This window comes from Adiantum capillus-veneris, chromosome 19 (assembly GCF_014529385.1).
Source record: "Adiantum capillus-veneris isolate H3 chromosome 19, ASM1452938v2, whole genome shotgun sequence".
Classification (NCBI taxonomy): domain Eukaryota; kingdom Viridiplantae; phylum Streptophyta; class Polypodiopsida; order Polypodiales; family Pteridaceae; genus Adiantum; species Adiantum capillus-veneris.
The window spans coordinates 110,570,812-110,582,869 of record NC_140949.1 but is presented as its reverse complement, the minus strand read 5'-3'; the positions used below and the strand labels follow the sequence as shown (position 1 = coordinate 110,582,869).

General features: G+C 46.5%; 1 protein-coding gene across 1 annotated transcript in view; it reads right to left on the bottom strand.

Annotated features, from left to right (window-relative positions):
* Positions 1 to 12,058, bottom strand: part of LOC147434656 (transcription factor TGA2.3-like) — a 75,590-nt gene that overhangs the window by 35,769 nt on the left and 27,763 nt on the right. The window contains exons 2-8 of the mRNA XM_086491108.1: positions 2,859 to 2,956; positions 2,704 to 2,780; positions 2,423 to 2,623; positions 2,267 to 2,347; positions 2,024 to 2,083; positions 1,866 to 1,943; positions 1,743 to 1,785 (exon numbers count right to left, since the gene is read on the bottom strand). Of these exons, the coding sequence (XP_086347234.1) occupies positions 1,743 to 1,785; positions 1,866 to 1,943; positions 2,024 to 2,083; positions 2,267 to 2,347; positions 2,423 to 2,623; positions 2,704 to 2,780; positions 2,859 to 2,956 (638 nt within the window). The remainder of the gene's footprint in view (positions 1 to 1,742; positions 1,786 to 1,865; positions 1,944 to 2,023; positions 2,084 to 2,266; positions 2,348 to 2,422; positions 2,624 to 2,703; positions 2,781 to 2,858; positions 2,957 to 12,058) is intronic.

The following is a 12,058-nucleotide window of genomic DNA, read 5'->3' as shown; positions in this document are numbered from 1 at the left end:
TCTCGATGCTTATGTTTGCAAATTGCAGATTGGTCTTGTAATTAAGCAACTACTTGTTGCAGTTCATTTTAGCAGGTAGAACTTTACTTATCTCGTGAAACCAAAATCACTGTGACATTGGAAGTTACGCTCTATACTGTCTCTTGTTTTATATATATTGGCATTTCAATCCACATTTCAATCTCCACTTCAAGTTGGGGTGAAATGTTTCATGTCGAAACTTCACGCTTTGGGGCTGAAACGTCTCGTGGTGACGTTAAGTTGATGGAAAATAATTGTCCAAGAAGGGTGACCGCTCACATCATAGAGTCTGGATCAAACATAGCTCCAAGCTTTGACCACATTTACCTGGCAATTTCCAACGTCTCTATTGGCAGAAAGATTTATCCGTGAGTGTCTGAACAATGGTTGGCATTGCCTTCGCACTACTCGCATCCCAATCAACACATGATTGAAGATACTCGTCATCTTGAAGTCAAGTCCACCGTTTGTTGCTAGACCTCGCGAGCTTTGTCTCTGCGCCGTCAACAATGTCCCACAAGCCTTTGCGTGGGAACCACACACACATGATCAATTTCCAATCAGCATGGTTGTCTCTTGTTAGTTTGTAGCTGGTGTTTGAATAGGGCGGAGCCATCTGAATGAGCAAGCTTCACAGAGAGTAGCAACTCCAAAAGGCTTGCCCTATTGCATGTGAACAGGGGCTTATAGGGTTTTTCTTTTAAAAAAGGTAATTTTTTGGCTTATGACTATCCACAGGCAAGCATTTTTTAAAAGCTACCCTTTTGAAAAAAATCCAGAGTGATTGACTGGGGGGAGTACACCACCACTCCAAAAGGATCAGCCACTGGCAATCATGCCCTTCGCAGGAAAAAACACTAAAAACGTTACCAACCACTCCTCTGCCGCTGAAAACGCTGCCCCTCCAACTGCTCAACTGCTCACTCCTTTTCTCCCACATGATAATTCCTTGGGTTGAAGAGGTAATTCCTCATGCAAAAGGCCTTTAGAATTCAAGGTATAATGGCAAATGCTCAGGATGGGTATGCTTACTTATAGGCACATTTGACTTTTGAGACCAAGAAGACTAATCAAGACCACCACCTCTCTTGTGCAAGAGCATCCCACTGCCAATGAGGACTTAAAACACCACAACAGCTTGTCCTAGGCATCCAATATAGTGAAGCAACACCTACCAACTAACACTGGCCATTCTGGGAAAGCACCTCCCTCGTGCAAGAGCACCTTGCTCCTGACCTTCTCTTTCTCTCTACTTTCACTTTCTTGTTGAGTTCAGTTATTTCAAGTTGTGAAGTGTTTATTATTAATTAAGTGTTGCAAATGAGCCAAGTAATTAGAAGGAGATCCAATATAAGCAGGCTTTGTTTGTGGTGGTGGTGGTTTTGGCGGCCGGGGTGGAGTGTGTGTGTGTGTGTGTTGGGGGGGGGGGGGGTTGCGGGGCGCACCGCTCTTAAGAAACTGTCTCTAGTCCCAACCATAGTTACCAGGAACGGGAACGCGGAACAAAATGCCATTCCCTGTTACAGGTACTCACGTTTGAAACAGGGAACGGGGATTCGGAACGGGAACTTGGAATGGGAACGGGGAACGGAGACCTGAAAACGGCCATTCCCTGTTACTATGGTCCCAACCCCACCACTTAAAGAAACATTTCCAAGAAGAAAAGTTGCATTCCCCATCCCTAATGTGCAATGACTTGCATGTCATGATTGAGAAAATACCTGGGTGGCTATGATCTCCAGAAGAGCCTCCCATATACATTCCCTGTATTCATACTATTGAGTGTAAGCACAATGTTCACTTTTCCTGGCGTTGTAAAGGAGTGAAATCAAAAGCAAAATCACCTGTTGTCTAACTCTGTCAAGCTCCTGTTCAAGTTGATTGAGTTTAACACGGCTTGACTCCAACTGCTGTACATAGGCCTGCATTGAAAAGGAAGCTGCCACAGTGAGTGCACTTTACCCCCAAGACGACATCCGAGGAGGCAGTTCAAAAGAGAGACCTTTTTCCTCAAGCGGCTCTTACGCGCTGCTTCACGATTCTGTGCCAAACGTCTAAGAACCTGCACACAAGCAAATAATGCTCATCTTGCACTTGCGATACAATTTATTCTTTGGAAACATTTTCATAAATAGTATGTGCTTGTCCATGTATATGCAATTAGCGCAACCGTGTATTTTAAAGAAAAACTCGGTAAATGGCAGAAGAAGCTTTATCCAACAGAAGTTGAAAGCGCAAAAACTACCTTGGAATCTGTTACTTTGCCACGTTCGTGGTCGGAGGAACCAGAAGCTACTACTAGGTCACCCCGGCTCCCATTTTCCAGCTGCAAATACAGTAAATGCCTATTATCGAGGGGGAACAAACAAAGCAATGCTTTGTAGAGCAGAAGTAGCTTTACTCTGTGATCATCCTTCCCATCTCCATCCATGCTGGTAGACGTCTCAGCTCTAGGACTGTGATCAGGCCAAGCCTGAAAATGCCTCCCTGGAGGTGATTCAAAGCCCATGTGGCTACTATGATTGGCAGTTGTATTTTGAGCAGATTGTGATTCTGTGCTGGTTTCAGATAAAGAGCTCACTTGTGAAGCTTGGCGATATTCCTGTCAACAAACAGAAGCACTGTTGAATAAACTAAAGACTCAGCATACAGCAGAGAGAGATCCTGAGCAATCTACTTTACCTCTTGCTGCGGAAAAATTCGCAGCGGCAGGGCCTGCCACACGTTCGGAGCAGCTGAATAGTTGCCTTGAAAAAAGCCTACAGGTTTTCAAACAATTAAACAGCTGATATCTTCGTTAGGAAAGCATTTGAAACTTGCAGAGTGTATTTCCAAACCTTTGCCTGGTAAACCGACTCCCTCAGACAAAGAGGCCTGCTGCTGATTAGATTTTCCCAGGCCAAAAAATTCTGAACACTTGTCTTCAGGAAGGTCTCTGCAGTTTGATCTCTCTCTCTCTCTCTCTCTCTCTCTCTCTCTCTCTCTCTCTCTCTCTCTCTCTCTCTCACACACACACACTCACACACACCACAGCTAGATAGTAGCACTTACCATACTGACCCGACATAGGAGCCGTCCCGACAGAGTGCCTACCTCGGAGGACATTGAACCTCTATAGCCTTTTGGATACTGATGTACATGTATATGATGCCTCTACAGTCAGAGAGCTCCATTGTATCAGCTCACCCTTTGTATTCCCTTTGTATCGGCTTTCACCCCACCCCTACCCACCATTTTCTTTTCAGTTCTTAGTACTCTTTGTACCCAGACCTGGTATTAGATTCACCACACGTAACCTTTTGGTCTCATAGGTCCTTTTGGCCTTTTGAAGACGTTATTATTACATTTCATCTCTCTCTCTCTCTCTCTCTCTCTCTCTCTCTCTCTCTCTCAAACATAGCTCACATTCTATTACTTGGCCCCTTGGCCCCCCCTTTGAACGCCTAAGATGAGGGGACGCTCCCATTGCCAGAGGAGGTTGCAACAAAGGATCAGATCTATATTGGCGAAACATGGGAGACGCCCTGCGCCGACTCTCACCATGGAGAACAATGACACGATCATGTACCGCCCAATGCGAGCCATCTTCGGATTCTAATACACACATATCCACCATTTTGTATCTGTTATCTAAGATACTATATGTGTACCCCTCGGGCTCTTGATACCCACCTTTTGCAGCTCTAATAGTGTTTCTTTTTATCCAAACCTTGTACATGATGTAACTCTTTGATCTCTTATGTCATTTTGGCCGTCAAAAGACGTTAAATATAACATTTCATTTTCATCTCTCTCTCTCTCTCTCTCTCTCTCTCTCTCTCTCTCTCTCTCTCTCCGTTCATTGTTTTAGTTTTAGTCTATCGCCCACCCACCCCATCGCCCACCCCCCCTCCCTTTTTAAATTTTCACTTTCGCCCCCCCCCCCACCTCACTCTATCGCCTATCGCTCCCCCCCCCCCCCCCCCCCGATGCTCTCTCTCTCTCTCTCTCTCTCTCTCTCTCTCTCTCTCTCTCTCTCTCTCTCTCTCGCAGGACTGTAGCAGCAGCCCAGCCTCCCTCTGTTCGCGTGGCACCACAGCAGGAGCATCGACAGGACTTTAATCCCTCTCTCTGTGGAGCAGCGCGCCCATCTTTGAACACATGGCGGACTGCAATGACTGAGGACGTACAGAGCGCGCAGCCCCAGCAGGTCAGGTAGGGTTCTCTCTCTCTCTCTTTCCCTCTCTCTCACAGCAGCCCTGCGCGTTCCTTCCTGAGGGTTCCTTGCAGCCCTGCACGTCCAGCTTGAATTTTATAATGGAAAATGATTCTTTGAGCCACACCGTAATGGATCAACATCAAGGACATGAATGCTTGATGGATGTTGCACAAACTGTCACACTTGAAGAAGACCATGCACAGGACACGGAAGCCACCAATGTCTCACCTGTTTGCAAGCCAAGAGCAAAGGCAACCTTCATGCTCACGAATAAGCGGATGGCGCTGATGGAGAGGGAAATGAAGGAGTGGAAAACAAAGATGGAAGGATGGTGGAAGGAGAAGGCCAACCTCCTTCAGATGGTCTTCAATGAAGGCGCACACTGGAAGAAGGAGAAAGAGAGCCTTAACGCAGAAATACGGACACTCAAAGAAGAAGTCTCAGCCCTCAAAGAGGAGAACCCAAACGTCGATATACAGGCACTCAAAAAAGAAGTCTCAGCCCTTAAACAGGAGTTTGCTGATAGAGTAAGCAATGGACTAGAGGAAGGCGAATTTCAACCCTCCGTAATAGATGAAATCAAGGAAATTAAGGAACAAGTAAGGATGATCACAGAGGAAGAGAAACTGAGTGTGGCAAAGACATCTTCATGGGCGGAGATGATAAGAAGGACACAGAAAAAGGCGGACGAGGCTGAAAAATGGATTGAGGTCGCCAAGAAAGGGAAAGGTCAAGAAACTCCTTGTACACCGACAATTATCAACATGACTCTCGAAGAGGAACAAAGAAGGCGGATGCGAGCATTGCATGTGAGAGTGACCGGTCTCAAGGACATAAACAATGTGGAGAAAGAGGTCACAAGCCTTACATCCATGATAGGGATGGAGAAGCCTTTGCACACAAAGGCATGGAGGGTAGGTAAGAAAAGTGATGGCATGGGAGAGTCTTCAAAGGGGAGAGCTCTCATACTACGCTTCCCCTCGTTGGAAGCGAAGAAGGAATTCTTGAGGAAGAGGCCTACTCTCAAAAAGACAGGTATTTTCCTCGGTGATGACCCGACTCTCTCACAGCTCGCACATATGAGAGAGGTAATGCCAGAGATTACAGCGGCAAGGGAGAAGGGAAAGATAGCCTTCTACAGAGATGGACGGGTGGTGATTTTAGAGTGGCGTACTGCTGCGAGACATATGGGACCACACTGAAGATGGCTACCTGGAATTGTAATGGGTCTATGAGATTGGACGTGGGTGCATTTGAGGAGAGTTTCAAAGACAAGGATATTGTGTTCTTCTCAGAGACTCATCAGGCCCCTGGACAGGTAATGCCACATGTGGTGGGATACAGATGGGAAACAGCTCACAGGACAAATGCGAGATCTGAGCATGGGAGTGGAGGCTCAGGAGGAGTAGCAGTGCTATTCAGAGAGGAACTACAACCATTACTGCATATTGTACGAAGAGATGATCATGCTAGATATATGTGGGTGAGACTGAGAGCTGACACAGGTCGATTCCTATATATTGCCATATGTTACTTTCCTCCCAGTACATCAATGTATGCCGCATCCAGAGGGCAATCGCCTTTCTCTATCCTAGATGATGACATTTGGGAGTTCTCTAGGGATGGTGATATCATTCTCCTAGGGGACTTCAATGCCTGAACGGGCAACGCGCAGACAGTCTTCTATGACACTTCAGATGAGATGCTTAGAGAGCTGGATGTGGGTGAGTTGGGACTTGACAGATGCTCAGATGACAGAGAGCAAACGGAGTATGGGAGATACCTCATGGAAATGACGACTACACTTAGATTAGCCATACTTAATGGCTTACAGCGATTTCTTGGAGCAGCCGGTTTCACATGCTTTCCACATAGACATGGGTCCAGTACAGTGGATTATGTTATGACACAACCGAGCTTTGTCCCCTGCATTCAAGATTTCACAGTGGGAGCCAGGCCAGTGGGCATAGCAGTAGATCATGCTCTCTTGACACTATCCGTTAAATTTCAGTATAGTACAACCCAGACATCAGGAGGCAGGTCACACACCCGCTATACATTTACACCAGAGACTGATTTCGTTTATTCAGAGGAGATCTGGACCGTCTATTGGAAGGCATAGCTGGCACAAATGGTACATGCCTCTCAGTGGAGGAGTGCACCACTCTACTGACTGAGACACTGCATGGGGCTGCATCAGTGGTATACCCACACACTCAGCCGGGTAAGAGACGACATTCTGGGAGCATGCCCCAGAATAGTTGGTATGATGAGGAGTGCAGAGAGATGAGAGCCCAACTTCAGAGGGATCTTCTTTTAGGAGTCATCACTTGCAGACAGTCTCGGATTGCTTTCCGACGCCTTATGCGACGGAAGAAGCGAGCTTACCTAGCTCAGATGGAGCGAGACTTGTATCATATGTTCTTGAGTAGGGACTCAAGAGAGGCATGGCGACTCTTCCATGAACACTCCCCTCCCCCAGTGATTACTTCACCTGAGGTGTGGGGCCAATATGCGACATCATTATATACGGTTCCTAGACAGGAACCCCTTCCAGACCCTACCAAGCCTTGCCCAGCTACGAGCACTTTCTTTACACCTGAGATGGTACAAAGGGCCATCGACAGGATGAAGACCGGGAAGGCATATGATCATGACGGTCTAGTAGCGGAGCACTTTATACATGCCAGGAATATACTGATGGAGGTTCTCGCAGTGTTGTTCAATCGTGCCATGTGTGAGGGATTACCTGAGACTTGGAGGTTGTCTAATATTGTGCCCATCTTCAAGGCTGGTGACCCTACAGAGCCCGGGAACTACCGCACTATTATGGTTGGACACACATTGGCACGGTTGTATGCATCTATCCTGGAGCAACACTTGAGTAATTGGGCAGAGGGTGAGGGTGTACGAGCGAAGGGTCAAGCTGGCTTCAGGAGGGGTTTCTCCACTCTTGATCATATTCTGACACTCAGGGCCATCATTGAGGAGGGCAGAGCACATGGGAGACGGATCTATTGTAGCTTTGTGGATTTTCATAAAGCATTTGACATGGTACCAAGAGCTCGATTGATGCGCAGATTACAGGAGATGGGGGTGCCCATAGAGGTGATTTGGGGGATTATGGCTTTGTACAGATCAATGATGGGACAGGTACGCACTCCGGAAGGGGTATCTGATTTAGTTCACTCTACTATTGGAGTGAAACAGGGCTGCCCATTGTCTCCTACTCTATTTGGTATGTATGTTGATGAGGTGTCTGATTACATCGACAGAGAGGGTGACAGAGGTGCACAGCTGGCAGGGACGTGGATCCCATTGTTGCTATATGCCGTGCTGATATCCGACTCACCAGAAGGTATGCAACGACAGTTGGATGCACTACGCAGTTTTGCAAAGGATGGTGGATTGTGTGTAAACCTAGGTAAAACCAAGGTTATGGTGTTTAACACCACACCGCAATGGGTCAGGAGATCAGTACCTACTTTCAAATATGGTCAGGAGATTGTGGAGTATACAGATGCATACACTTAACTGGGGGTAGTCTTTACTGGGCCGAGATTTTCTTTGAGAAGAGCAGCAGAGACTAGACTAACCAGAGCTGGTGCGGCTCTGGGAGGAATGGAGAGGATGTGTTCGCAGGTTCAGTTCCATGAACCTAGGACAAAGTTATGGCTCTTTGATACTCTGGTTGCCTCTACTATGTTATATGGGGTGCAGGTTTGGGGACCTTCTATAGGCCAGGAGGGTTGGAGGCGTATGGAGAAGACCCTGGTATCTATGATCTCTCGGCTGATTAGAGCCAAGGCTTCCGTACCGCATGATATCATTCGAGCGGAATTAGCTGCTCCGCCTATGGTGATTGAGGCACTTACTAGATCAGTCTCTTTTGTACACAGTCTGTGGGATACTACCAAAGACAGATATGCCAGGGTGGCTCTAGAGTCCTCCAGACAATTAGCTCTTAATGGGGATACATCATGCTGGTATGCACAGATGGCATCATGGTTTCAGACACATGGTTTCACCATGGACAGGTTGCCTCCTTTTCAATACTCTCTACAGGCACCCTTGAGGTCTTTGACGCGGGTAGAGATTAATAGACTCATTCGTCAAGATCTGATTCAGCTGGACACAAGGAGGACATGGATAGAGCCGATACAGGAGTTGGGCACAAAGACGGCTTTCTATAGAGAGCATTTTCTCCACCTCACAAGGGATGGGTTTGTGATTCGACCTAGCTATATGGACAGGCATCTTTCTCATGGTGTCCGATGTGCCATTGGCCAGATACGCACGTCCTCACATCAGCTCGAGATTGAGACTGGCAGATTCAGAGGGACACCAGCAGATAGTAGGATATGCCGCTTATGCCATCTAGAGCCAGAGACAGTGGTACATTACATATGTCATTTCACAGTGTACTATGAGATACGAGGCCGTTTTCATTGTCTATTCAGAGAAGGTTTCGGGCCACTATCTAGGGTCATGAGTTATGAGGATCAGAGATGTCTTGGGCTGTATCTACTTGAGCTACACAGGCATAGAGAAACTTTACTGAGGAGAGCTGAAGAGAGACAACCCCAGAGACAGATCACAGATTTCTTTACACTAGATATTGAACACCCAGAAGAACAGACAGAGGAGCAACCAACAGTGGAGAGGTCTACCCGCACTACTGGCATTCTCATAGATCGTGCATTGGAGCTAGGGAGATCTAGACGACCCCGATGGAGAAGAGGAGCTACACAGTTTCGAAGGAGGCTACAGCAAAGGATTCGAGCCATACTTTTTCGTCGTCCAGGGTGCAGATGAAGATGGATCTCTATGCAGATAGATCTCTACTTCCCTCCCAAATTGTCTACACATTGTATAGCTCAGTTCACACGTTTCACGCCTTTCGCCTTTCACACCTATCCGCTTAGTTTAGGATTACGCAGTATTTATATCTTGTTATCCCTAGTTTAGTTTAATTTAATTTAATTTATTTTGTTAATCTGACTTGATATCAGATACACCGCATTGTAACTTCCTGGTCTCATAGGTCACTTTGGCCTTTTGAAGACGTTAATATAACATTTCATTTCATTTCTCTCTCTCACACACACACACAACTTTCACTTGCATAGTGGATTATGTTTTTGCTCAGCCGAGTTGCATACCCTCTACAGGACTTTACAGTCGGGTCCAGGCCTATTGGGGTAGCAGTAGACCATGCTCTCCTCACATTTACCATCTCATTCCAATTCAACACAACTCGACTGGCACAGACACCTACGCATACCCGATACACTTTTACTTCAGAAACTGATTCTATCTACATACATGGTATCTCCAGACGCTTATGCACAGAGGATCCGGGGAGACCTTTAGGGGAGCTCACTATATATTGATAGAGACACTACATGATGCAAAAGCAGAGGCGTACCCCCATACCCAGCCTCAGCAACGCCGCCGTTCTGGGAGCACAGAGACGAGAGCCCGACTTCAAAGGGAGTATTTCTAGGTGTCATTACTCACAAGCAATCATGAATTGCTTCTCGGCATTTGGTACGACGAAAGAAGAGGGCGTTTCTAGCTCGGCTAGAGCGGGATTTATATCCGTTGTTTTTGAGCCAGGATTCAGGCGAGGCATGGCGACTGTCACAAACTGCTGACGTGTCAAGCCCTGAAGAATGGTGCCAACTTGCAGATCATGACCGAGGGGCCTAAACCCTAAGAAGAACAAGCAACAGCATAAGAAGAAGTCCTACCAACTTATGGGACCCCGTCAGATGGGGCCCAAGAGACAAAGGAATTAAAATAAAGCTCGGACCCTCACACACAGTGTAGAATTTGATGATGTGGCAGTTGTACAGGAAACCCTGATTTTGCACTGCCTTTAAATATGAGGCCATGGGCTCATTCTCTGGCATGCTTCTTGAAGAAGGTGCAGAGTCTCGGCTTGTACTGAGTTGATGCAATATAAAGAAATACCGAAAAGGCACCAAGGTTTGGGGTCAATACTCTCTAGGGCGGAATTCTGCCACTCCATGTTGCGTGTCGTCTCTCTCTCTCTCTCTCTCTCTCTCTCTCTCTCTCTCTCTCTCTCTCTCTCTCTCTCTCTCTCTCTCTCTCTCTCTCTCTCTCTCAGTTCAGTTGTAATTTAAGTGCTAAAAGTCTGTTGTGTCTGTTCTTTTCTATTGACACGTGGTGCCCGTCTTGTGACAGTGGTATCAAAGCATCAAGTGTGTACTTTTTTGAAAGCATACCGGTCCTACAAAAGAGGAGACAGAGCAAACCAGAGACTACAGGAATTTTATTTGACGTATGTTCGGGGGCCCGACCCCAGACTTAGTAGGCACTCCCACCCTTACTTCATCGCGCATCGGGCACGCTCACGTCTTCACCGCTCATGTCTTACAGGCCATAAGCCAAAACTTTCAAGAAAATTTTGGCCCAAAGTTATATGGTTTCTGACGTCTTCCTTCTAAGTGCAACTTCTCGCAGAGTGGGGTATCCTGAAATGCTTGCCATGGAAACCCTAGCAGATTACGACTTGAAAATTTTGGACAACTCTCACCAAGTGTCCCTTCTCAAGATGATAACCTTGGAGGTCCGGTGTGACTGCTATATCATGGGACTACCATCACTGCCACAGGAGCACTGTCTGTCCAAGAGCTAATGGACCATGCTCTGCTCGGCTACGACCTTATGGAAGAAACCTAACCCTAATTTTCGGTGCAGGTTTCACGATGGAAAGTCAATCGACTTTTCGAGCTCCACTAATGTCAAGATTGCTTTTTAAGTTTGAGTTATGTTTGAGAACTTGTTTGGTGATCTTATTTGAAATTTGTTTGAAACGGATGGTATCTTATTTAAACCTGTTTTGGTGCCGATTTGAAATGTTTGACTCTAGTTTAAATATTGGTTTCTTTGATTGGTGATTTTACTCTCAGGTGGAGTAGTGAGAAAACTGTTTTGGTATTGTTTGAACCTCGAAACGACGCAAGCCAATGCCTGGGGAGCGTTTCGTTTGTATGTTTGAAAACCTCGGAACGACGCAAGCCGATGTCTGGGGAGCGTTCCTTTGTATGCTAGAAAACCTCCGAACGACGCAAGCTGATGTCTAGGGAGCGATGTCTAGAGAGCGTTCCATTGTATGCTAGAAAACCTCCGAACGACGCAGGCCGATGCCTAGGGAGCGTTTGGTTATACAGTCCTCTGAGCTCATGGCTCGGACCTTTTAAGATTATTTGCGGGGGGAGTGATGAGGTAGTCGTTGAGTAGCTTCATACTGCAGACCGTTTTTCTCGGGGGAGTGCTCAACGGCGCTGTTTGTTGTGTCTGTAACATGCATATGTGAGCATTTGTGTTGCATTGTGATGTGCCAACCACTGAAAATTCCTAATTGGATGAGATTACTGGGGTATGTAATTTTAGTCCATCAAGACACCTGCGGAAGATCAATGCGGTCTGGGTGTGATGGCTAATTTTACTACGCCGGAATATCAAGAGTTCCGATCTAGACAAAAGGAGAAGCCAACTCCTTTATAAATATAAAAAAAAAGAGCAAACTGATTGTCCCTCGGATTGTCCCTCGGAATGACCCTTGGAAATTTTGAGCTAACTTGAATTGTTTTGCAGATATGTTGTGATCACGGACGATTACTTTCTTTCAAGAAGGGTGGATGTCACAAATTGCTGACGTGTCAAGCCCTGAAGAATGGAGCCAACTTGTAGATCACGACCGAGGGGCCTAAACCCTAAGAAGAACAAGCAACAACAGAAGAAGAAGTCCTACCAACTTATGGGACCCCGTCCGATGGGGCCCAAGTGACATAAAGAATTAAAATAAAG